Source organism: Chelonia mydas, chromosome 11 (assembly GCF_015237465.2).
Source record: "Chelonia mydas isolate rCheMyd1 chromosome 11, rCheMyd1.pri.v2, whole genome shotgun sequence".
Classification (NCBI taxonomy): domain Eukaryota; kingdom Metazoa; phylum Chordata; order Testudines; family Cheloniidae; genus Chelonia; species Chelonia mydas.
Genome location: NC_051251.2, coordinates 44525637 through 44552609, shown reverse-complemented (window position 1 = coordinate 44552609; position 26973 = coordinate 44525637). Strand labels below are relative to the sequence as shown.

Sequence of the window (26973 nt, the reverse complement as noted above, 5' to 3'; positions counted from 1 at the left end):
TTTTCAAAATCTCAACATTTCTCATAGGAGAGAAAAACCTTTCCCCATCCAACTCTTTGTCCAACACCTCACATCATAACACAAAGACAAAGGGTAAAATCCAGAATTGCCTGTGTGATTTAGGAGAAATCCGAATTTCAAAAGGAAGTTAAGGACTTATCAAAATTCTTGTTTTATATTTTACCAATAGTGGCTCCACCCTAAAGGTGAATTTAGGGTTTACTTTGATCAGCTAATACATATCAAAACTACACTTTGAATTGTCTACACAAGGATTTCAACACATTAGTAAACACATTTTACAAATATGCCTTTTTCCTTGTGAAAACAAGGTCAGCCTATGCTCTCTGAAAGTAAATATATGGTTTGTCTAGATTAGGTAAAGAGACTGAGGTTACTTAATATCTACCTTGACCATCTAAAAGAAGCTAAAAGTTGCTGCTTGCCTTTACTCATGAAAAAATTGTTATGTTGGAGTTAACTTCCATGTTATTTTGACCTCTTTTCCTAATCTAGACCAAGCCAATGGGATTATTCTCTTGCTTAAAGTTAAGCATGTGTGAAAATCAATGTACGACAAGGCCAGTTACCCTACCCAGGGAGGTGGTCAGTGACTTCTTCCAGTCTACCAAGTATTCCATCATTCAATTTGTATTGAGGTTTCAGGGTTGTTGAATACAATTTTTTTAAAGAAACTCTTTGGGTGAAATCTTTGCTCCAAAGAGAAAACTGTCACTGACCTTCAATAGCGCCAGAATTTTATCCTTTGTCGTTGAAGAAAATGGTCTTGGTACATTCTGCTGTTCACCATTAAATTTGTAGATGCTTCTAATTAGCTAAGAGTTCCAGTTTGTAGCAAGTTAGTTGATAAAATCCCATGTTTTCTTGTCATGTAGAGAGTACTAGCAATATACTCAAAATTTCTGAAAAAAGAATGGAACCTTTAATATATATTCTAAATCTGGCCATTCAGCATCTTATATTTAATGTATTAAGTGCCTAATAAGTGTAAGAAAGTAGTCTCAGGAAAAAAATACTAGTACCAGGAAAAGAAGAATTACAACTGAAAGATACTTGATATAATAATTGGCGCTAAATTTTTCATCAGTTTTTTAAATTTTGACCAAAAATTGATTTTTTCCCCAAATTTCCTCATTACTACCACCATTTCTGACCAGCTGTAATAACCTACTTTTAAGGGCCAGACCATGTGGTCTTTACTCAGACTTGGATAAGGCAAAACCACATTGACATTAAGATAAATTTGCCTTGCCAGATCAATGGCTGAGTAAGAACTGCAGGATTTGGCTCATTACAAATAAACACATCCCTTTATTGTGCTGTTTCCTGTCTTTTTAATATTAAATTGGTGTTGAGTGGTATCTGTTTGTGCTGGAGTAACTTTCTTGCATTACAATTGAGTTCTTGTACTTTATGTTCCTGTTGTTTTGTAAATTCCTAAAACAAAAATGGTATTTTTAAAGTGCCTGAGGTGCCTAAGAGACCTATCCCAGAGGAAAAAGTACCTGTTCCCAAGAGAAAAGAAGCTCCTCCAGTGAAAGGTACATCAACTCTTCTCTGAAGTTATCAAACTTTGTTTAATATTTAATTAACTTTACTACTTCTTGTATATTTGCTGCATAGTTGTAGCCATGTTGGTCCTAGGATATTAGTGATATGGGGTGGGTGAGGTAATATCCTTTATTTGACCAACTTCTGTTGGTGAAAGAGACAAGCTTTTTTGCTTACACAGAACTCTTCTTCAAGTCTGGGAAAGGTACTCAGTGTGTCACAGCTAAATATAAGGTAGAACATAAGGAGTTGAGCATAAGGAGTTAACACATGTTGCAGGAGACCATTCAAGGTGATATAAGCAATTAGTATCTCTGGAGCTGTAGGACAAAGGAGGGTTAGCGGGTTACAAATTGTTGTAATGAGCCATAAATCCAGTGTCTTTACTGAGTCCATGATTTTTAGTATCTAGTAAAGTTATGAATTTAATCTCCCAAGCTCATGAAGATATGAAGTGATTTGAAAAGTGTTTGCCCAGGAGTGATAGGGTGTGTTTGTTGTATGTTTGATATAAACATTTATTATCTTGTTCTTCGGGAGGCATATCTTCATTTGAAATCTTTGTGAGCATGTCTTTTTGCTTTTCTGTTTGGAATGGCATGTGGGAGGTATTCTCAACCAAAATCATGTTTTAAAGTGCCAGAGGTGCCACAGAAACCTGTGCCAGAAGAAAAAGTGCCTGTTCCCGTGCCCAAAAGAAAGGAAGCTCCACCAGCCAAAGGTACAACCATGTGTGATTCCATGTGTGCATCCTGATCTTTCACTCTCCACTCGCCTTTTCATCATTCAGGGCATCATGATGAGAAACATATTTCTGTTCTTGCGAATTGTTATTCTGTGGTCTTATGTTTCATGTCACTGTTCTGTATCTTATGGTTCAAAAATGAAATTCTCAAAGTACAATAATATCTTTAAAGTTCCTGAGGTGCCCAAGAAAGCTGTCCCAGAAGAGGAAGTGCCCATTCCAGTGCCTAAAAAAGTGGAGGCTCCACCAGCTAAAGGTACATCAATTTGCGACGCATCCACGCAATTCTGTCATTGCTTGCTCACATATGGAACATTACAAGTAAGGGGGTCTGATCCTGTTCCAAAAGAACTCAATAGCAAAACCGCTCATTGATTTCAGTGGGTTCAGGATCAAGCCCCACACTGTGAATGTTTCTTATAATGCAGCGTTTAGAAAACTGGTTTTTGCTTTACACATCTGTACCCTATGTTTTAAGTTGTCTTTCTATTTTGAAGCTGTGGAAAGGATAACAATGATTCATAAATCAAAATAATATTTCTTAAAGTGCCTGCTGTCCCGAAAAAAGCTGTTCCCGAAGAGAAAGTTCCTGTTGCTGGGCCTAAAAAAACAGAACCCATCCCTGCACCTAAAAAACCAGAACCTCCACCACCTAAAGGTATATCACCTTCAAACTGAGAGTAATTATACATATTCAAAGTGTGTGTGTGTGTGTGTGTGTGTGTGTATGTATACACTTACTGTTTACATGTGTATAAATGTGTGTGTGTGTGTGTGTGCACGTGTTTGTATAATATACAGCTTTTTGTTCCATTGAATCTTTCACACCCAGATAAATTTGTGTAATTCTCTTCTTATGTGTTTGTTTGCTATCTTCTGTTTTCTGTTTCTGATGTTGTACTAAAAATTAAATTTGTTCAAACAAAATATCTTTAAAGTGCCTGAGGTGCCCAAGAAAGCTGTCCCAGAAGAGAAAGTACCTGTTGCTGTGCCTAAAGTAAAGAAAGCTCCGCCAGCTAAAGGTACATCATTTTGGGGTATATGGAAGTGAGTGTTCTGTCATTTGGACATTGACATTTCAGTGGAATTTGGTTGTGGCGATCGCAATTTAGATCCTTATGTCCATACCCCCGTGTTCATTGTTAAGGAATAGTAGGGCTCAAACAGGGCTTGATCCTGCAGCATTGAAATCAAGGGAGCTTTGGCACTGACTTCAATGGGCTCAGAATCAGACCTTTAATGATCAACTGGTTTCCAATTATAATGATCTGCCAAGAACAAAACTAAGAGGCTTGTTGTATGCTAATCAAAGCAGCAGTGTCCTGCACATAGTGTTTGTGTGGCATAATGTGTCTTTTAAACAAAATGTCTGGTAGAATTCTCTTTGATTTTCCCTTGGGCAAGGATGTGGTATGATCTGTGCCCTGAAGAATCTCCGATACTTAGCCTGAGAGATCTGCAGTACATTCTAATATCTCACAGCATGCACTGCTAAATCTACTACAGAAAAAGGTACAAACACATCTGACTGGGTAACAAGAACTCAAATCCTAACTGTGTAGAAACAGATATGAAGGCAACTGAGTACAGACAGCACCCGATGATGCTGAACTTTATGCCCATTCAGCAGAGTGGTTTACAACTGAACTAGAAAGCAAACACACTGGTAGCTCTTAGTATGCAAAGTAAGATGCCAAAGGGGTTTCTATGTACTCCCTTTTTGTAATATGTGAATATGTGTTGCTAATAGTGTTTGATTGGTAATGATGTGTCGTAGATAACCATCAGCGGGAAAGTTGCCCAAGCTGATCCTTACATCCCAATTCCACTGTAACGTTACCATGAAATACACATACAGAATATTCTTTATATCAGTGGTTATTGTTGTGCAAGTTTGTGTCCTTGTGTTTTATGTTGTGTTTTTCTTTCTGATGTTGCTTGAAAATGAAATTCTTAAAATGAAATAATATCTTTAAAGTGCCCGAGGTGCCACAGAAACCTGTCCCAGAAGAAAAAATATCTGTAGACATTCCTAAAAAAAATGGAGCCTCCGCCAGCGAAAGGTACATGAATTAATTGCAAGGCAAATAAACAGTGTTATTATTCCCTTACATTTTCAATAACCGCACTAACATCCAATCTGAGGCTGAGCCTGAATCCACTGAAGTTTTGAAATTGACTTCACTGGGAGTAGGCCTTACAAGATACAGTTATAATTTTGTCCTATGCATTTGTATTCTTTTGTCTGTGTTGCCCTTCTGTTTCTGATGTATACAATTTCTCAAATTGCTAACATAAGATAACATCTGCAAAGTGTTTGAGTTGCCTGAAAAATCTGTCCCTGTAGAGAAAGTGTCTGTTGTTTGTAACCTGATTCCAGCTTAAAAACACTTACAGTATGTTCTTTAGTTCAGTTCTTGCTTTCACTGTGTCCTGGCATTTTATGTCCTCTTTCTTTTTCTGATGTTGCTTGAAAATGAAATTTTAAAAATCAAATGTCTTTTAAAGTGCCAGAGGTGCCTAAGAAACCTGTCCCTGAAGAGAAAGTACCTGTTCCTAAAAAGGTTGAGGCCCCAACAGTTAAAGGTACAATAGTTTAATAATGAAAATATGAACACTGACACTAATTAATGTGAATTGTTCAACTTCTTAGTACAAAGCATTTTAATATATGTGCCTTGTGTTACTTCTGTGTTTTGATATTTGTTTGTGGGTTTATATTTCTGTTGTCTGTAAATTTATGTGCTTGGACGTTGTTTTTGATATTGTGTAACAAAAATACTAAAACCAGATAATGTCTTTAAAGTGCCTAAGGTGTCTAAGAAAGTTATTCCTGAAGAGAAGATACCTGTTGCTCCTCCTAAAAAAGTGGAGCCTCCAGCTGTGAAAGGTACATGCATTCTTGACAGCTATCATATGTGTTAAAATTGTTGATCTTATTCTTTCTAACACCAGCGTTTTCTGACTGTTCTGTCAAATTTCTGTGTATTCTTGTCTCAAAGATTAATTGTTGCACTATAAAATCGTGAGACTGTGTTTTGTGTTGCTTTCTTATTTGTATTGCTTTGTTAAATCATTTAAAATCCCTAAAAGAAAGCCATATCTTTAAAGTCCCTGAGGTACGTAAGAGATCTGTTCCTGAAGAAAAAGTGCCTGCTGCTGTTCCTAAACCAAAGGAAGTTCCTCCAGCCAAAGGTAGAGACATGCCTTACTGAATTTCTTCAAAATATCTATTCCTCTTACTTGTTCCTAAAATATTTTGGAATGTGATCACTTTTCATAGAATCTCTCTTCCTTTTTATAAAAACTTCTTGTTGTTGTATTTATAAGATGTAGTTTTCTGTTGACTCTTTTTGTCTTACTCTGTACAAGTCATTTCCAATACTTTAAAGGTAGTAACAGTAATAATACTATCTTCCAAGTTCCTGAGGTACCTAAGAAACTCACCCGGGAAGAGAGAGTGCCTGTTCCTGCTGCTCCCCCTGTTCCTGCGGTGAAGGAGTATGAATATGAGTATGAGGAGTATGAGAAGTATGAGACCTATGAGGCTATAGAAGAGTTTGAGGTTCCAGAGCATGAAGAGATTGAGTATGAGGAGGTTCCAGAGCCTGAAGAAATCTATGAGGAGGTTCCGGAGCCTGAAGAGATCTATGAGGAGGTTCTGGAGCCTGAAGAGATTGAGGAGTATGAGGAGGTTCCGGAGCCTGAAGAGGTCTATGAGAAATATGAGGAGGTGCAGGTGATTGAAGAGGTCTATGAGAAGCATGAGGAGGTTAAGAAGGCTGAAGAGATCTATGAGGAGGCTTATGAGGTCACACCAGCTATAGGTACACCAGCTCATGATTTTTTCATTCTTAACTATGTGTGTCAAGTTTCCCCTCATGCTCAGTCCTCCTTTCAGTGCTCAAGTTTGTGTTTTTCCTGTCTTCAGTCCTCCTTTCTGCGTCTGTAATTGGTGGTGATAATCAACTTGAGAACAATTTCCCCTCCCTCAGAAAACCTATTTGGGGGTAGGATGAGAAGACTCCCACTGAGCCTTCAAAAGCAAAGACAACTTTGTTTCACTGTAACTAGAGCAATTTTCACATTGCATAAATGGCAGCCTTCTGATGCAATTCAACTATGGTCTACATCCAGTATAATTATGGGTGGCAGCATTATTTCCTTTTAAGAAACATTTTGCCCCGTGATAATTTTCAACAACGGAGCAGTTAAAACTTAGTTAGGACCTTTCTTCCCATCATTATAATTTGAAATTCTCCATACCAGGCAGATGGTGCTTTGACAATGATCATTCCCCACCCTGCTGAAAAAGGATCTTCCTCAGCTTTCAGTTGCTCACATAACTCTGAGCACAGTAATTGTTCTCATCTATCTTTGTGTGTGTGATAAGGATGTGGTTCTACAAATATGTGATCTTTGCTCTTCATGTCTTATATTGATCCTATTTCTTTGCAAGTAACTTAAAAAATCCCTAATAAAATGTCTTTAAAGTGCCTGAAGTGCCTAAGAGAGCTGTGCCAGAAGAAAAAATACCTGTTGCTGTTCCTAAAAAAGAAGCTCCGCCAGCTAAAGGTACATCAGCTACTGGATAAATTTAAAACTGAAGCCCTCTGTCTCCCCAGAATCCCAGCTTCCAGTAATGAAGGTCCTTCCTATTATTTGACCATTAAGACTGGAGTTTTTATTTGCCAATTGAGTAACAATTAGGACTAAGATACCAAATCAACAATATTTCTTTTAAAACACAAAGCCCTGCATCTCCTTTCTCAAAAGGCAATTTTCCTCTGGATCCTTGTATGACATATAAGGAATGGAATTACTTTATTTATTTATTGAGATTTATAAACATAACATATTGAAAATGGTAGGGAATTTATTCAAACAAGGGTCCACCCAGCTATTTCTTGCCGATGAAACCTCAGATCTGTTAAGCCTCTTTTTTCCCTTCCTGTCTTCATGTCAAATGAATGAACAGTTTCTACCCATATCTTCAAAAACAGTGATGATCTTTCTCAACTATAGCTATAATTCTAGGGGGGAAACCTAGCCCCATTGAAGTCAATGGGAACAGGATTTCACTTCTAGTCTGTTCCCTATATCATACTTTACTAATACAGTAGAAGGTCATGGATAGTGCTGCCATTGGCAGGGTAGCATACTTTCTGCTGTAGACCAGAGCTCTATGTTGTTCTCACTATAGGGCCATATTTGCACAAAACACCCTTTGTGCCAAATCTGCTAGTCTTTATTCATACAAATTATCCTATTGAAGTCAGTGAGAGGCATTTTTGGATAAGGATTTAGGGCTTGAATCCAGCTTTCTCTGAAGTCACTGAGAGTCTCTCAATTAACTTTAATGGGGCCAAATTGAGGCCAAAACTAAGAGTGTAGGATTTGCCTCCTAAAGTTGAATGGGAGTTTTGCTTGCATATAAATAGGGGGGTACAGCTTCTTAGATTATGAAATATTGCATGAACTATCTAAAAGGACTATTTAAAAGTCCATCCCAATTTGAAATTAATTCAATAAGGAGTTGGTCATGTGTATTGAAAGGAGATTGAACACCAAGAATCAGGAAGCAGAAGCATGGCCAGCCAGGTCACAAGTTAATAAATGTGATGTAGGATGCTCTGTGCTCATGTTCTTTTAATTTCTGTGATTTTTCTGTTGAATTAAAGTTTTATGTTTGGTTTCTTGTGTCACCTTTATTCTTAAATAATATAAATATTTCAAAATTCCTAAAAGAAAGCAATGTCTTTAAAGTTCCTGCACTGCGTAAGAAACCAGTCCCAGAAGAAAAAGTACCTGTTGCTGTTCCTAAAAAAGAAGTGGCTCCCCCAGTTAAAGGTACATCTATTCTTTGTTGTCATTACGGAACAATGAACTCTTACTTAAGTCTTTGATCTTTCATTGTTTGTTGCGTAAGACAGAAATATACTTTGTCTCAGTGATTCTTTGTTTGTCCGAATTAAGTATGATCCTGTGTCTCACGTTGCTTTTCTGTTCGTAATGATTTATGAAGTTGTATATGTAAGATTCCTAAAAAAATGCTATATCTTTAAAGTGCCTGAAGTACATAAGAGAGCTGTACAGGAAGAGAAAGTAACTGTGGCTGTTCCTAAAAGGAAGGAGCCTCCACCAGCTAAAGGTACATGAAAACTATAGTTAACAGACCTATTGTTCTCTCATATCTTCATTAGCATGAATGTCCTGCAAGAAGCATTTAATTCTCACTTGTTTTACGAGCGTATCTTTTTGGGTTTTGTTCTTCTTTTTTCTGACTTCCTCGAAGTAACTTTAAAAGTTCTAAAAGTTAAAAAATGTCTTTAAAGTGCCTGCCGTACCCAAGAGAGCTGTCCCTGAAGAAAAACTACCCGCTCCTACTCCTGAAATACAAGTTCCACCAATGAAAGGTAGAGGAACCTTTGACTGGAATTTTAGGGAAAGACTTCATCTTTATCTCACTCCTAACTAACATCCTTTAAAGTGCAATTCATGTTCTTTGTGATATAGCCAAGGTCCCTAGTATCCTGCAGCACCTTAGATTCTGTAATGAGGAGTAAGAAATTCTGAGTCAAAACACTTCACTTACATGACGCAAGTGAACTGGAAAGTAACTGAACTTTACTCTCTTAAAATTAAGGGGGAAGGGGTCCCCAACTTTTTAGTGCTAGAAGTATATTAGGCCTCCAACTTTTTAGTTCTAGAAATATATAAGTGAATTTTGTTTAAATTGAAAATGTTAGAGAATAACTTATACACAATATTTGTAAAGAAGGCATTTCAATATTTATTTGAAACTGGTTGTGCCACAGATATCAAGGTGAAATAATTCAAGGTAGTCCCTTGTATCTTGGGAAGAAAGGAGGGCAAATGCAAATGGAAAAGAGTGAATGGAATCTATTCCATATGGGACCGCACAAAATGAAAGCAAATATTTTAAAAATCTTCAAGTCATTCAAATCTGTGGTATTAATTCTGTAATTGAATAATATCAGTTCCTACAGAACTGCAGCGTACTGGAGACTTTGGCAGTACTTTTTTTATTAGTTATTCTTTGTTGTCTTTGTTTATGTTGGATTTTTGTTTCAAAATTATTTGCAAATAATTTTGAGAGTTTTAAAAGAAAGCTAATATCTTTAAAGTGCCTGAGGTTCCTGAAAGAGTTGTCCCTGAAGAAAAAGTACCTACTGTTATTCCTAGAAAAGAGGAAGCTCCTCCATATGAAGGTACATCAACTCTTCACTAAAGTTATAAAGCAATGAAATACAGAGAATTAGTCAATCAGCTTCATGGTGCAGTCTATTTTCAATATAATTAGAAGGACATTGTCAAATTTAAATTTAAAGAAAAATGATTTACAATTAATTTCAAATACATCCCCATCACCACTCTTGAGTCTCTATGCTGTTTTGTTTCCAATCATATTTTTCTATTTTTAAAATCTTTTTCTCTGCCATGTTACTTTCTGGGAAAGACCCACAAAGAAATAGGCTCAAGTTCTGATTCAGGAAAGCATTTATGCAATGTTTAACTTTGATGGGACTTGAGTAGGTGCAGCTTAAATGCTGTTTTGAGTAGTGCTCTGTGCTTTCCTGGGCATAACTGACTACACAGGAGAAACTGTGAAATTGACTATACAAGAGTGCTGTCCAATATAAAAACTAAAATAACTGGAAAAGCAGAGGAATATATATATACCCTATAACCTTATACACACACACACACACACACACACACACACACACACACGCTCTCTCTCTCTTTTTTTAGTAATCTTAATTGGTATTGCAGCAACAGTAGGTAAAAAAAAATTCAGATAGAAGTGTGCCATTTAAATTGACAATGTCTCCTTAATTTATGCATGTATTCAGAGAGTTATGTTGCTTTACAAGTCTGTACGTTTGCATTATAAATTGTCTTTCTAATCTTTGTTTTGCAAATATTTTTGAAATGTCTAAAATGAACTAATATCTTTAAAGAGCCTGAAGTTTATGAAGACATTCTCCCTGAAGAAAAAGTTCCTGTTGCTCCTACAAAACAGGAAGTTCCACCAACTAAAGGTATATCACATCTTCAAGCAATTCATAAAGCAAAGAGCTCCAGTACATTTGTTATTCATCCTCATGATCCATATCAGGTTTCATGCAAATAATTCATGTGTTCGTTCTAACTACTCCTTGATTGTCTTGTCCATCTGTGTCTTCCATTGCCCTTCTGTTCTTTACATTTTGTATTTTATAAATTCTTAAAAGAAACTAATATCTTTAAAGTGCCTGCAGTGCCGAAGAAAGCTGTTCAGCAAAAGAAAATGCCTGCTGCCAGACCTAAAGAAGAAGCTCCACCAATTACAGGTACATGAGCTCAGACTGGAATTTTAATGAAAGAAAAGATATCTTCACCATATTCTGTTTTAGCCTCTTTTAAAGTTGATTTAATGTTCAGTGTGAGATATCCCAGGCCCCAGTTTACTGCACTGACTTAGAGGTAGACTCGATAGTGATACAATTCTGAGGCACAAGCTGCTGCAACAAGTTCATTCTCTGGTATAATTGATTTTTGCCGCGAACCCTTACGCTTTGTATGAATGAGTGATACAGGGTCAGACCTAAAAAAACAAATTCTGTAATAGTAACATATTTGAAAGTGGGTGCCTAACTGGTTGGAAAACTGTTCCTAGAGAGTAATTATCAGTATTCACAGTCAAGCTGGAAGGGCGTATTGAGTGGGATCCTAGGATCTGTGCTGGGTCCGACTCTATTCAATACCTTCATCAATGACTTGAATAATGGCAGAGACAGTAAGTACACTTATAAAGTTTGAGGACGATACCAAGCTGGGAGGGGTTGCAAGTGCTTTGGAGGATAGGACTATAATTCAAAATGATGTGGACAAACTGGAGAGATGGTCTGGAAAAAAAAAAAGGATGAAATTCAATAAGGACAAATGCAAAGTACTCCACTTAGGAAGGAACAATCAGTTGCACACATACAAAATGGGAAATGAATGCCTAGGAAGGAGGACTGCGGAAAGGGATCTGGGGGTCATAGTGCATGACAAGCTAAATATGAGTCAACAATGTAACACGGCTGTAAAAAAAAAGCGAACATCGTTCTGGTATGTATTAGCAGGAGTGTTGTAAGCAAAACACAAGAAGTAATTCTTCTGCTCTACTCCACACTGATTAGGCCTCAATTGGAGTATTTTGTCCAATTCTGGGCACCACATTTCAGGAAGGATGTGGACAAATTAGAGAAAGTCCAGAGAAGAGCAACAAAAATGATTAAAGGTCTAGAAAACATGACCTATGAGGAAAGATTGAAAAAACTGGGTTTGTTTAGTCTGGAGAAGAGAAGACTGAGAGGAGACATGATAACAGTTTTCAAGTACATAAAAGATTGTGACAAGGAGGAGGGAGAAAAATTGTTCCCCTTAATGTCAGAGGATAGGACAAAAAGCAATTGGCTTAAATTGCAGCAAGGGCAGTTTAGGTTGGACATTAGGAAAGACTTCCTAACTGTCAGGGTGATTAAGCACTGGAATAAATTGCCTAGGGAGGTTGTGGAATCTCTATCAAGGGAGTTTTTTAAGAGCAGGTTAGACAAACACCTCTCAGGGGTGGTCTAGATAATACTTAGTCCTGCCATGAGTGCAGAGGACTGGACTAGATGACCTCTCGAGGTCCCCTCCTGTCCTGTGGTTCTATGATTCTGCAACAATAAAATTCCAGTATTACAGAATGCTAGGAACCTTGGATAATATTGTGTTTTGTTAGTATTGTTTTTGTTCATAGTTTGTAGTTTATGTTTGGCTTTTGTCTAAGGATTTTGTAAGAATTTTGAATTGTTTAAAGGAAAACTAATATCTTTAAGTGCCTGAGGTTCCTGAAAGAACTGTCCCCCAAGAAAAACTACCTAGAGTTGTCCCTAGGAAAGAAGAAGCTCTGCCATCTAAGGGTACATCAACTCTTTATTGGAATTATAAAGCAGTGAATTCCAGAAAATTTGAGTCACTATTCTTCATAGTTTAATATCATTCATTTAGGTTTTTGTTCTATTAGCTTTGTTATTTTATAAAAGCTGTGTATTTTGTTTCTTAATTCTCTATATAGATATTTTTAAAATTCCTAAACAAACTAATATCTTTAAAGTGCCTGAGATGCCAAAGAAAGCTGTCCCCAAAAAGAAAGAACATATTGCTGCACCCAAAGAAGAAGCTCCACCTTTTAAAGGTACATGAACCTTTGACTGGAATTTCCAGGACAGAAAAATCTCTTCATTTATTGTTTTCTAACCTCTTTTAATGTGTAATTAATGTTCTGTCTGATATAAACCCTGCTGTGGCCATTGCACTAGTCGCTCCTTTTTGGGCGGAGGGGGAAGGATTTTTCCCTCACCACCATGTTAGCTGTGGTGGAGGGAGGTTTTTTTGCCTTTTCCAAAGCGGGTGTCAATGAGGACCTTTTCTGGTGAGAAGAAAAAGCGGTAGGCTATATGTCACCACTTATTTTGTAAGTGTGGGGCAGATGTCCAGTGCAGGTACTCCATAGGGAAGGCATCCAGTAACCAAATAAGTGGCCTGGTAAAGGACTTAAAAGGAGGTGCTGGGTAAAGGATCAGAACGGGGAAAGGGAGTTGGGGACTCCTATGATTGGTATGGCAGGGAGCCAAACCCTCTTTCTTATAGCCCACCTTAACCCTCCTACAAGGGAGGGTGGATGGTAAGGTGCAAGGCATGGGTTGGCTGGGGGACCTGGATGGAAAATAACCTGGGTGGAAGCCCCAGGTAATTATTTGAATAAACATGGATTTACCTGCACTGTTCCCTTTATCTGCCAGGTAGTCCCAGAAATCTATATAGTAAAGTTACAGTCTGATTAAATCCATGTCAGGTGTCTCCTGTCCTTCTTTTGGTATAGCCAGACAATAGACTTTGTTTCATGGGGTAACCTACTGGCAATTGGCCTACTTCTGCAAAGCAGTAGAGAGCAGCTTTGTGTATCCCACTGCAAGAGAGGGCCCTACATTTGTTGTTGTCATGTTGTCTTTTGTTCTAAGATGTTGTAAGTAATTATGAAACTTCTAAAAAAAAAACCTAATATCTTTAAAGTACCTGAGGTTTATGAGGAAATTCCCCCAGAAGAAAAAGTTTCTGCTGCTATTCCTAGAAAAGAGGAATCTCCACCAGCCAAAGGTACATCACCTCTTCAAGGAATTTACAAAGGAATGAATTCCAGAAAAATACAATTATTAATGCACATGGTTTAATTCATGTTCAATATTCTCAGTCATTGTGTTGGTTCTAATTGCTCCTTGCTTGTTTTACCAATTTGTCTCTTTGTTTTATGTTGCATCTCTGTTCCTTATATGTTATAAATTCTTAAAACCACCTAATATCTTTAAAGTGCCTGAGGTGTCTAAGAAAGCTGTCCCAGAAGAAAAAGTGCAAATTGCTGTGCCTAAAAAACCAGAACCCCCACCAGCCAAAGGTATATGTTAACTGACAAAATTGCAGTTTTTATAAAGAGTCTTGTTTTGCTGGGAGAAAAAAAATCTTCTTTGTCTAGGACTTTATTCATAAATTGTAATCATTTGGTAATTTGTAAATTCTGTGTGTCAAACTGTCGTCAGGATTTGGCATCATTCATGTTATGTATGTCCCTTTCTTATGTTTCTTTACTATTCTTAATTGTTTGCATATGTCTTTGGAATTTCTAAATTCCTAAATTAAAATAAATGAATATCTTTAAAGTGCCTGAGGTGCCCAAGAAAGCTGTCCCAGAAGAGAAAGTACCTGTTGCTGTTCCAAAAAAGCCAGAAGCTCCACCAGCTAAAGGTATAAAGCATCATAAATGAAATCATGAAGAAAAATAACCTTTTCTTTTTCTCCTGTAATCATTATTTTTCCTGAAGTTTGTCCTGTCCTGTTCTTTCTTTTTTTTCCTCATCATATAGTCATTAAAGTCTTTTCATTTGCCAGTTTCTTCTCCCCTAGATATGCAAGCATAACTCCCATTCCCAAGACATAAAAAAGGATGTCAGGCAACTGGCTGAAAAAGAAAGGGATGAAATTGTATTAAATACCATAAACAATAAAAAATAAACTAAGCCCACACACAGGCAATCCTTACAGTGCAAATACTCCCACCAAATGAATATCACAGCTACTGGGGCTTAAATAGGGAAACTGAGTCACAAGTCAGTTTAGGCTTAATCAATTTTTTTCCTTTATTTGTACAATTTTAGATAGAATTATTGTCACTTATAGTGTCTGAACATACGTTTATGCCAGACAATAACAGACAAGACAGAATTAGTAGTGGCCCAAGTTACCACATTCCGGAGCACTAGGAAGTTCTTCCCCTTCCATCATGGTTGTCACCTCCACTGATCTCCTGGTCTCGTCATTCATTCCTGTTTTTCAGTTTCTGGTCCAGTGTTTCTCCAATTTGAGGCTTGTTCCCTTGAGTTTTTTTTATACATTTCCACATTCCAGATTACTTAACCTTTATCCAATTGGCTTTTACCACATAAACCCTTTATTTTTTTATGTAAATCATATGTTACGCATGCCCAAGCTTCAATTACCCAACTTCTGCATTTTTTCTGCTGGTTTTGTAATTTCTAGGTCATGTGGTTCTGTGTCACCCTGTTCCTAGCCTTACCAGAAGAAGGATGTTTTTATTTATCATTACATGTTTGTGTACCTCTGATTTATATCTTCCAACAAAACATATTACTTATTGTGCCAGCAATAATATCATTTTAAACAAATCAGAAATTCTATGTAAAACAGTAATTGGCAAAACCCCATTTATGACAAGCAAGATGTTGTGCTAAGTGTTTGTCATCTTATCTATGCTCATTCACTATCCTTAATTACAAATCATTCTAATATAGCAAATAAATCTTTTAATCTTACCATTTAACAATTCTTCATTTTTATATTTCAATATCATGTCAGAACATGTATGTTATCGTCCCCTACTTAATCTATTAAGTCGGGGGAGTTATGGAAAACACAATGATTCTTTAATGTTAGCATTTCTTATCTTTTTTTAAACATGTATTTTCAAAGGCCTTTTTCATCTAGAGTCCGGTTTTGTTTGTGACTCATAACTCAAAAACTTCATTACAAATTTTCCTGTGTTGTATTTCGAGGGGTGCCTCAATTTTACGGATTTGCTATTTAGTTGTTTTTAATGGTACCCCAACAACAGTCATTGTAAATACCTTCACAAGGTCCATCAAATCCATCCACAACCAGCAGATCATAATATTGCAAAGTTCCCATTTGATAAAGCTCACATTGATATTAGTGGATATTTGGTTATTGATTTGCCTGGGAGCAACAGAAGACCCTTGGGCCAGTTGCTATGATTCCTCCAGTCAATTGAGAGTCTCTAGAGTTGCCAATTTGGATGGTGTGCCACCAACTGGCTAACTAAGAACAACTGAAGTTCCTGTGAATAGCTCTGGCAACCATGCCTTGGCGAGAAGAATGATGGGCCAATGGAAATTTTGTGATGAAAACATCTCTTTGTAATTTGTACAGAATGTTTGTGTTAACAACTGGTATTTATATTTAGCATCTTTAATGTTCTTTCATGTCCACTTGTTTTTTGTTACTTTTCTGTTCACAATATTTTATATGTATCTTTGGAATTCATAAAAGTAAAAGACACTAATATCTTTAAAGTGCCTGAGGTGCCCAAGAAAGCTGTCCCAGAAGAGAAAATACCAGTTGCTAAAAAGCCAGAACCTCCACCAGCTAAAGGTACATATTAACAGTGGGGGTGTTATAAAGAAAAAATATCTTCTTCTCTTGGAAATTAATGGTTGCTGGGGTTTTTTTTTTCTTTCTCATTTAAAGATTTCTTAAATAGAAGTAACAAGCTGCATATGTATATAACAAATCACTCTTTGACACTGCTAATGTTCCTGATACGCTTTTATGATTGCTCTTTTTGTTCTTAATAATTTGCATACCCTGGAAATTTTGAAATGTAACAGAAAGTAATGCTGTTTCTTTAAAGTGCCTGAGATGCCCAAGGAAGTCCCAACGGAGAAAGTACCCATTGCTGTGCCTAAAAAACCAGAAGCTCCACCAGCCAAAGGTACATCTCATCACAGCTAAAACAACAGGGGGTGGGAAAGAAAATGACCTTTGCCATGTTCTTGCAAATGTTATATGTTAAGTAAGCATCGCCATGCCTTATTTATTTTTTATTGTGAGAAACCTATTCATTTGAGGGATCTAATCTCTTTGTTGTTTAACAAAACCTCTCATCAGTGTTAATGATTGTTAAGGATATTTGCTGAACAAAATAGGCAAGAGGGTGGTCCTTGAGGCATTAGAAACATTAGAAGTTTCCAGGAAGACTCTGACAACTGTTTCTGAAATACTGATGTTAAGTACAGGGTCAGATCAAAAGGGGATTTAAAGAATCTCAAGGCACATGCTGAATGACCGAGGCCCAAGTGGCTTCAGTCGGGGTAGGATGAGGCCCACAATGTGTGGATGGAAAGAAGTTGTAGAGATATGAAATGTTAGGGGGAAAGGGCAGATATGTGAAATGGACAATGTCAGCCATAGCCAAATGGCAATCTAAAATGACAGAATAATTTAACCAAGAAAGAGAAGAAAATCCAGCAAGTACTGAAGAGTACAGGGTATAACAGTGAAAAATGCTTATATTAGTGGAAGGGAGGATAATACCAATAAATGTGTGTCAAACTGATGGCTTTGTTGATGATCTCCATAATTTGTGTTTTCTTCTTAGTTTTAACATTTTATATGTATCTGTAAAATTCCTTATAATAACCAAAACAAATATTCTTTCTTTAAAGTGCCTGAGGTGCCCAAGAAAGCTGTCCCCGAAGAGAAAAAGGTACCAGTTGCTGTGCCTAAAAAACCAGAAGCTCCACCAGCTAAAGGTACACATTGTCATTGATAAAATCGTGGCAAAAATTTATCTCGTTCCTTCTGTTGTAACTTTTTAAATATTAATTTTGAGCCATCTTTTTCCTCACTGTAATCTGCAATTTTATACCTTTTGTTTTGGGGGAATTCTCATCTCCTCTTTATACTTAAATCATTCTCATTCAACAGTGGAGTAAAATAGTGTAACATGTACTATGTGTACTGTAAGATCAGACTTTTAAGCCAGGCATCATTGATGCTGTTTCGTGTTCTTATTGCAGCTTTTCTGTTCTTAACTCTTTGTATGTATACTTGACATTCTTAACATAAAAATAAATTAATATTTTTAAAGTGCCTGAAGTACCAAAGAAAGTGGTTCCAGAAGAGAAAATACCAGTTGCAGTGCCTAAAAAACCAGAACCTCCACCAGCTAAAGGTACTTGTCATTATTGGAGAAAAAAAAAACAATAGCAGGAAATCATAGTCTTTTTCTTCTGAACATTATTTAAAGACAACAGCAAAGACCTTTCTCTGGTCTCTTGCTGTTGGCTGAGATTTGTAAAACCTACTTATTACATGTAAGTGAGACAAACTGATTGTGGAATATGGTAGGTTCTTTAACATTGTTGAGCTCTCTGTGTTTTATGTTGTTTTTCTGTTCTTAGTACTTTGAACATATTTGTGAAATTTCTCATAGTGAAAGATATTAATATTAATATTTTAAAGTGCCTGAGGTGCCAAAGAAAGTTGTTATTGAAGACAAAGTACCAGTTGAAGAGCCTGAGAAACCAGAACCTCCACCAGCTAAAGGTACATGTCATCACTGATGAAATCATAAATAATCTTTCTTATTTTCTGGAGTACTGTTTGAACATACAGTTCTCTTTCTGCTATGAGATACGTAAATTGTTCTTGTTGTGTAAGCTGTGGTATGTGTGTAGGGGTGGGAATAGAAAGAGGATGAAATTCAGCCACGCACAGAGCTCCAGAAGAAGACCAATGCACAGGGGAAATTTCATGGAGAAAATGAAAGAGAAATTGATGCTTAGATCTGACATCATCAATGTTTTTGATGTCCCTGAGTTTTATGTTTCCTTAATGTTCTTAAAATTTCAAACATATCTTTGAAATTCATACAAATAATAGACACTAATATCTTTAAAGTGCCTGAGGTGCCCAGGAAAGTGGTCCCAGAAGAGAAAGTACCAGTTGCTGTACCTAAAAAAACAGAACCTCCACCAGCTAAAGGTACAAGTGCTCAGCGATATCGTCATAAGGAAGAGCCTTAGTCTTGTCCTCTTAAACCTAATTTTTAGCTGACTGTCCAGTCCATTTTCTAATATCTGAGATTTGTTGATTCTACTCAATGTGTGAGATGTAATCCAGGGGTGTCAAACATGTGGTCCACTGAATATATCTAGCCATTTGATATTTTTTGTCATGATTGTTTACATATTCAAAACACTCAAGGCCTGATATTTTTAAAAAACCTTATGATTGTGCAGAAAACTTTCTAAATGTGAACCCAATGTAAACTAATGCAGTGCTGTCTTTCTGAGTCTGCTGGCAGTCTAAAGTAATGGATCAGAGAGATGTAAATAACTCTGTCCTCCCCATCCTCCATTGACTTGAGCATTAAGACCAAAACCCAATGGTAGCTATTTAATAAAATAATTAATTATTTAATCAGGGGTCATTGTAGCAGATGAAATGAGGAATGGGGTGAGAGGGAAGCCCAATGAGTAGGGAAGGCAATGCAGGAAAGGAATTACAGGTGGAAGAAAAGAGGAGTCTCACCAAAACAACGGTAGAGGGACATGGACAGAATAGAAACAAAGGGTAGAAATAGTGATAATCCTAAAGGGGAGTTTATTTTCCCCCATGTGATGCTGAATGTAAATACAGAGTACTGAAAAAACTCTGAATAACTATAATTAAGAATTTAGTTACTACATAAAGGTCAGATTCCATGACTGATTTGTGTTCATCCTCCATTTGGGAGTTACCCATTGTGTAGAGAGAGGCATAAATTCTTACATTTGTACCTTGACATAGGGATCAGAAATAAAAATGGAATTCAGCTTTCTCACACAATATGTTTGATACCCTTGCTGTGCTCTGTGTGCATGTGTGTATGTGAGAGAGAGAGAGAGAGACTAAATGTGGTTTGAATATGAACTTGTTAATGTCTTGAATACATCCTTGTTTTGTTTCATTGTTCATCTTATTGTTTTATAAACAACTTTGACATTCATAAAAGTAAAAGATACTAATATCTTTAAAGTGCCTGAGGTGCCCAAGAAAGCTGTCCCAGAAGAGAAAGTACCTGTTGCTGTACCAAAAATACCAGAACCTCCACCAGCTAGAGGTACATGTTATCATGGATATTATCTTAAAGAAGAATCTTTGTCTTATTTTCTTTAGCTTTATCTTAACATTTATGTCTAGTCCACTTTTTCCTATCTGAGATCTGTAAAGTGTACTCACTGAGCAAACAGTGCTTAGTATAACAGTGTGAATGAGTAATCAAAGCCTGAATATTGCATCATCAATGTTTTTAATATCTCTGTCTTCTATGTTTCATTCTTCTTAATGTTTTGCACACATTTTGATAACTGTAAAATGAAACAAACTAATATCTTTAAAGTACCTGAGATGCCTGAGACAACTGTCCCAGAAGAGGAAGTCCCTCTAAAAACAGAACTTCCGCCAGCGAAAGGTACAGGTCATCAAAAATCTTTGTCTCATTTTCTTCACCATCATTACTTTTCACATACTTTTTCCTGTCCGTTTTCTGCCACCGGAGATTTGAAAATTCTACTTGTTTGAATTGTACGGCTGGGGTGTCAAATACTTGACTCATTTACTGTATCTGGTCACAGGAAATATTTTCCTGGTCTGCTTCACGTATTCAGATCGCCCAGAATCTAAGATTTTGTGTTTTTAAAAAGTGAAAATATTGTTATGAGAAAAACTTGCCAAATTTGAACTCAGTTTAAGGGTGTGTCTACACTGCCCCACAGTTCAGACTAGGGGATAAGAGTAGAAGTATGTACCAAAGTTCTGAGCTGTAACTCCCCTGTATTGAAGCTGCAGGTGCAAACTTAAAGGTCCTGAGTTTGCACTATGTGAACTCAAGACTTTTAAGTTCACATCTGCAGTGTCCACACAGGGGAGTTACAGTGCAGCACTTTGGTCCGCACTGCTACCCACTCCCCCTAGTCCAAACTTCAGGGAAATGTAGACATGCCCTTAACTTCTGCTGTGCTCTCTTTGTGAGTCTGCTGATAGCCTGAAGCAATGTATGTGAGAGGTATTAACTCCTTCTCCTCTCCTGCTCCCTCTACACACACACATACACAGTTGAAGTCTCTCGGCATTAATTCTAAAGCATAATGATGACACATTAATGTAGCAATTTTCATTTTAATGGATGTAATGAGGAAAGGGTGATAGTGAAGTCTAACGGATAGCAATGAAGCTGGAAGTTTATACAGGGAAGGAAATGCAGTGGGAAGAAAAGAGGAGACATCCAAAAACAAGAAAAGAATGAGACAGAGGTAGATATAGAAGGAATAGAAAGAAAGGGCAGAAATAAGGGAGTGTAGAATGTCCTCTATTCCCCCACTCCCATGTGGAATGTGTAGACAGATTACTGCGCAGTGAATGCTGATAACTAAAGTTTATTTACAGCATAAAGGTCAGATTTCACTATTGATATTTGAGCAGTCCCTTCCAATCTGAGTACTGCTGTGCATAGACTGGGTAGATGTACCTTAATTCATACCCAGACAGAGGTATCATAAGTAAAAATGCAGTTCAGCTTTTCACAAAATGCCTTTGATACCCTTGTTGTACCGTGTGTGTGAGACAGAGAGAGAGAGAGAGACTCCTTGTTTGAACATGACCTCATTAATGTATTGGATATGTCCATATTTTATGTTTCATTGTTTGTCTTCTCTGCAAATACACAACTTTAACATTCATAAAAGTAAAAGATCCTCATATCTTTAAAGTGCCTGAGGTGCCCAAGAAAACTGTCCCAGAAGAGAAAATGCCTATCGCTGTGCCTAAAAAACCAGAACCTTCCCCAGCTAAAGGTACATGTCATCCTCAATGTCATCATGAAGAAAATCTTAGTCTTATTTTCTTGAGCATTATGTTAACATCTTAATTTAACAAGGACATTTTCTCCTATCTGAGATTTGTAAATTGTACTCATTGAGTAGATTGTACTGAGTGTCAGAGTGTGAGTGACTAATCAAAGTTTGAATATTGAATCTCTAATGTTTTTGATATCTCATCTTCTATGTTTCATTGTTCTTACTGTTTTGTACATATGTTGAATACTATAATACAAAGCAAACTAATATCTTTAAAATACCTGAGATACTGGAAAGAGCTGCCCCAGAAGAGAGAGAACCAATTACTGCGCCTAATAAAACAGAACCTCCACCAGCTAAAAGTACAGATAGATCGGTATTACTACTTTTTTCTTCTTGAACAGTATTTTAACACCCTTTTTCCTTTCTGTGATCAGCTATCTGAGATATGTAAAGTGTATTCATCATGTGAACTGTACTGTGTGTAAGTGTGTGTTATGTTAAGTGACTAATCAGTATTTGAATGTTGCTTCTTAAATACATTTTGATATTCATGACTTTTGTTTATTTGTTCTTCTTACTGTTTTGTACACATCTTTAACAATTATAAAAGTAAACAGAAATATTGTCTTTAAAGTGCCTGAGACGCCCAGGGAAACTGTCCCAGAAGAAAAAGTGCCTGTGCCTAAAAAAACAGAACCTATCGGTGTGCCGAAGAAACCAGCACCTCCACCAGCTAAAGGTACATGTCATCGTCGACGTCATCATGAGGAAGCATCTTTGTCCTCTTTTCTTGAACATTCTTTAATATATTGCATCCTGTCCTTTTTTCAGTTATGGACTTTGTACTCATTGTGTAATTGATACAGAATGTGTGTGTGTGTGTGTGTGTGTGTGTGTGTGCGTGTGTGAGAGAGAGAGAGGCTCTATAGTATCTGAACATTGAGGCCATCATTAATGTCTCAGTGTCCTCTGTTTCATCATTCTCTTTCATGTTTTGTACATATCCTTGATAGTCATGTAAGTAAACAGACCCAATATCTTTAAAGTGCCTGAGGTGCCCAAGAAAACTGTCCCAGAAGAGAAAGTACCTGTGCCTAAAAAACCAAAACCTACTGCTGTGCCAAAGAAACCAGCATCTCCGCCAGCAAAAGGTACAGATTAGTAATAGAACCTTTTCTTCTTCTTCTTCTTCTTCTTCTTCTTCTTCTTCATCTTCTCGAACAGTATTTTAACATACTTTTTCCTGTCTGTTATCAGCTGTCTGAGGTATATAAAGTGTCGTCTTCATGTGAACTGTAGTGTGTATGAAAGTTTGTTGTGTAAGTAGCTAATCAGTGTTTGAATGTTACATTGTAAATGCATTTTGATATCCATGACTTTTGTGTAATGTTTCTCCTTAATGTTTCATACACATCTTTAACAATCATAAAAGTAAACAGAACTAATATCTTTAAAGTGCCTGAGGTGCCCAAGAAAGCTGTCCCAGAAGAGAAAGTACCTGTTGCTGTGCCTAAAAAAACAGAACCTGCACCTGCTAAAGGTACTGTCATCACTGACATCTTCATAAAGAAGAATCTTTGTCATGTAAATTATACGTGTGTGTGTGTTAGTTACAGAGAGAGAGAGAGAGACTATAATATCTGAATGTTTGATATCCCAGTGTCCTATGTTTCATTGTTCTTTTTAATGTTTTGTTCATATCCTTAATATTCATGCAAGTAAAAGATACTAATACCTTTAAAGTGCCTGATGTGCCAAAGGAATCTGCCCCAGAAGAGAAAATATCTGTTGCTGTACCTAAAATGCCAGAACCTCCACCATCTACAGGTACATGGTAATCATCGACATCATCATGAAGAGGAATCTGTCTTGTTCTCTTGAGCAGTGCATTTAACAGAAAAAGGATAGAACAAAATATGTTATGAGATTTGTAAATTGTACTCTGTGCAATTTGAAGTAAACATGTTCTGTGCATTTTCTGTATCAACTGTGATAGTTGCATTTGTCACAGTGGAATATCAGTCATAATAAAAATTACTAAATATTTTTCAAGTGGCAAATGTACCTAAGGAAGTTGTTGTTGAAGAAAAAGTATTCTTAATGATGGCTAAAAAAGAAGGTCCCCCCAATAAAGATGCAATCTATCCATTCATAAAAACTATTATTAACAACATTGTATGCTGGCAGCATTCCAATTCTCATTTTTGTTATTGCTTTTTCTTGCAAACATTAAGTTATTTCTTGTTCTTGTGTCCTATCTAGTTCAGAATTCTTCATTTTTTTCCAACGACGACAACAACAAATCACCTGCCAATGTAATGTTACATAAAACTGTCACTATACAGAAGCAGAAATAAGAAAAGGAGTACTTGTGGCACCTTAGAGACTAACAAATTTAAAATTTGTTAGTCTTTAAGGTGCCACAAGTACTCCTTTTCTTTTTGTGGATACAGACTAACTTCTGCTACTCAGAAGCAGAAATGTGCACCAAAATTCTTCTGAGAGCCATAACTAATCCCGGATTATTTAGAGATCAAAATCTTCCCTCCCACACAGATCACTCACTAAGATGTGAATGCACCAGTAATTTAAAAAGAAATGTGTAAACAGCCAAATTAACCATGGAACAAATATTATACATGTACTTAGTTTGAAGTGTGTGTGTCTGTATCTCTGTGAATGCGTATGTTGAAGTAGTTTTCCTGCCGTATGTATCTTTGTGATATTTGTATAATTCTTCATATGACTGAGTCTTAAACGGCAGTCTTATACTAGTTGTCAATATTCTCTAAAGTCCCTGAAGTCACCATGAAGATTGAACCTGAAGAACCAGAACCTGCTTCTATTTCAGAAATAGAAGAGCTCTCTCCAGCAGAACAAGAGCTCTCTCCAGCAGAAGAAGAGCTCTCTCCAGCAGAAGAAGAGCTCTCTGTAGTAGAAGAGGTTTTACCAGCCAAAGGTATATACAGTAGCCATAGTCAAATGCACACCTTCGTTTCAAAATTGTGCACATCTTGCTTCATAGTTCTCCACAAATATGTTTTATTTGTATTAAGTCCCAGTTTTTCTCCTTGTGTTGTTGTATGTGTGAATATGTTCTAAATTCTCAATTCATTGTAATTTAATTATAATAGTCTTCCCGTTATTCAGTTTTCCTCATGTATTTTTGTTCCCATGTTAGTAGTGTGCTTTTATAATTCATACTGGACATTCACGTTATGTGCAAGCAACAAACATTTATTTAGGGCTTTTTATGCTTCCATTTAAATCAATGAGAGTTTTGCCATGGAAGCAGAATGGAGGTTTTGGTACATTATATGTTCTTCATATGACTTTATGATAGTAGATGTATTCTAAATCTGCCACAATATTATTTCAAGAGCCAGAACCTGAAAAGAAGATTCCTGAAAAACCAAAGCCACGGGTACCTATTCCGCCAAAAGAGGAATTTAAGATGGAAAAAGTTCAACTGAAAGGTATAAGAAGCTACTGAAATCAGTATTAACAGTTTTACTGAATGCTTCAATATAACGCATTTTAATTATAATTTGCTCCTCTTGAAAAGTGGGCTTTTTAATATATTACTTTTAGCCTAACTCAGGGCTTGTTTCTGTTGTTTTCAGTCTAATGATGTTCCTTACTAATCGTTTATCTGTTATTAGTTTTCAGAAATATCTGTCCAGTCAATTTGTGTGGTTTTCAGTTAAAATGAAGAAATTTATGAAAAAGTTGCTTTATTTTAAATTGTTCTAATCTTTGAAAAAGATCTTAGCACAATATGATAACATATTTGTACATTATTTCACACTGAAAAAAAGCGGTCACCAAAGGAAATTAGTAGGCAGCAGGTTTAAAAACAAACAAAAGGAAGTATTTTTTCACAGAACACACAGTCAACCTCTGGAACTCTGCCAGAGGATGTTGTGAAGGCCAAGACACTAACAGGATTCAAAAAAGAATTAGATAAATTCATGGAGAATAGGTCCATCCATGGCTATTTGCCAGGATGGGCAGGGATGGTGTCCCTAGCCTCTGTTTGCCAGAAGCTGGGAATGGGCAACACTTGGTGATTACCTGTTCTGTTCATTCCCTCTGGGGCACCTGGCATTGGCTGCTGTGAGAAGACAGGATACTGGGCTAGATGGACCTTTGGTCTGACCCAGTATAGCTGTTCTTATGTTCTTATCCCCAGCATGGTTCTCGAGGGTAGTATGTTGCTGGAGCTGTTATACAAATGTGGTCGTTAAAGATCCCATTACACCTTTGGAACAGCTGCTTAGAAAGAACTCTGTAGTTTGTGTCCATTGTTTTCTTTTGTTATGTTGCTAGTGTTAATCAGTTATTTGTTGGTGGGGTGTTTGGTGGGTTTTAGCACAAGGATTTTTTCTTTTTCTCATTTTAAATTAGTTTCATTCTAAGGATGTAGGTAGTAAAAATCAAACTGTCTTCTTTAAAGCTCCCACACCAAGGAAGAAAGTTGTGCCTGAAAAACCTGTTGAGGCTCCAGAGAAAGTGGAGCTCACCCCTGCTAAAGGTATCTAGTATACGGGTGGGAGAGGGAGGGGAATCGTATTTTCTCATTCCTGTCTCTGGTGGGCACTAGATTGTAGTTCTTGAAATTCATCTTCTGTAGTATGCTCCTAAGAACTTCTCTTTTAAATGTTTGGAAGATGTTGTCCAGATGTCATCTGTCTTTGTTGTTCTGTGTTCAATGTCTTTCGTTTTGCTAGATTTAATTGCACCTTCCTTTCCCACTGTGTAATTCAGGAGCTGGTGGATGTGCTAGATAGCTGTATTAGGGAAGGATATTAAAGTGGGATTAATTATGGGGATCCACACTACTCTATTTGGGGTATAAAGCTCTACTGCAGTTGAAATAAATAAGAAACATAGATAGCTGTGTTTGCGATGACCAGGAGAACCGTACAGTGACTTGCCTGCCTGGTGTGAAGGTTGCAGATCTCTTGAGACTTCTAGCTAGACTTATGTGTAGTGCTGGGAAGGAGCCGGTGGTCGTGGTACAACGACATAGGGAAGGGTAAGAGAGAGGTTCTGGAGGCCAAATTTAGGCTACTATGTAAGAGATTGAAGTCCAGGACCTCCATGGTAGCATTCTCTGAAATTCTTCCAGTTCCAGGCACAGGACCAGTTAGACAGGCAGAACTGCAGGTTCTCAATGCGTGGATGAGACAATGGTAGGGAGGAGGGGTTTAGATTTATTAGGAACTGGGGAAACTTTTGGGAAAGGGGGAGCCTATACAGGAAGGATGGGTTCCACCTAAGCCAAAATGGAACCAGATTGCTGGCACTTAAAATTAAAAAGGTCGTAGAACAGTTTTTAAACTAAGGGCTGGGGGAAAGCCAACAGGTGCAGAGGAGCATGTGTTTCAGACACAGACATCCCTCTGGGGAGGATCTTTTAATGAAGATGTCCTAGTAAGGAGGAGAGGGTGGAAGATGATAAAATACGGGTAGGATCTGATGAGAAACACTCAAATGAAAAAGAGTCCCATTAAATTACATCATGTAATGGCAGACAGCTAAAAAGTGACACGTTTTTAAAGTGCTTATATACAAATGCTAGAAGTCTAAGTAATAAGATGGATGAACTAGAGTGTCTCATAT

The 26973-nt window shown here is 37.0% G+C and overlaps 1 protein-coding gene across 1 annotated transcript in view; it reads left to right on the top strand.

Annotated features, from left to right (window-relative positions):
* Nucleotides 1–26973, top strand: part of TTN (titin) — a 309138-nt gene that overhangs the window by 164230 nt on the left and 117935 nt on the right. The window contains exons 133-157 of the mRNA XM_043525559.1: nt 1485–1562; nt 2210–2293; nt 2490–2573; nt 2865–2975; nt 3256–3339; nt 4296–4380; nt 5690–6144; nt 6812–6892; nt 8066–8167; nt 8385–8468; nt 8653–8733; nt 9466–9549; nt 10303–10383; nt 10576–10674; nt 12432–12551; nt 13430–13513; nt 13725–13808; nt 14072–14155; nt 16019–16096; nt 16356–16436; nt 17170–17256; nt 17595–17678; nt 17969–18052; nt 24729–24824; nt 25805–25882. Of these exons, the coding sequence (XP_043381494.1) occupies nt 1485–1562; nt 2210–2293; nt 2490–2573; nt 2865–2975; nt 3256–3339; nt 4296–4380; nt 5690–6144; nt 6812–6892; nt 8066–8167; nt 8385–8468; nt 8653–8733; nt 9466–9549; nt 10303–10383; nt 10576–10674; nt 12432–12551; nt 13430–13513; nt 13725–13808; nt 14072–14155; nt 16019–16096; nt 16356–16436; nt 17170–17256; nt 17595–17678; nt 17969–18052; nt 24729–24824; nt 25805–25882 (2553 nt within the window). The remainder of the gene's footprint in view (nt 1–1484; nt 1563–2209; nt 2294–2489; nt 2574–2864; nt 2976–3255; nt 3340–4295; nt 4381–5689; nt 6145–6811; nt 6893–8065; nt 8168–8384; nt 8469–8652; nt 8734–9465; nt 9550–10302; nt 10384–10575; nt 10675–12431; nt 12552–13429; nt 13514–13724; nt 13809–14071; nt 14156–16018; nt 16097–16355; nt 16437–17169; nt 17257–17594; nt 17679–17968; nt 18053–24728; nt 24825–25804; nt 25883–26973) is intronic.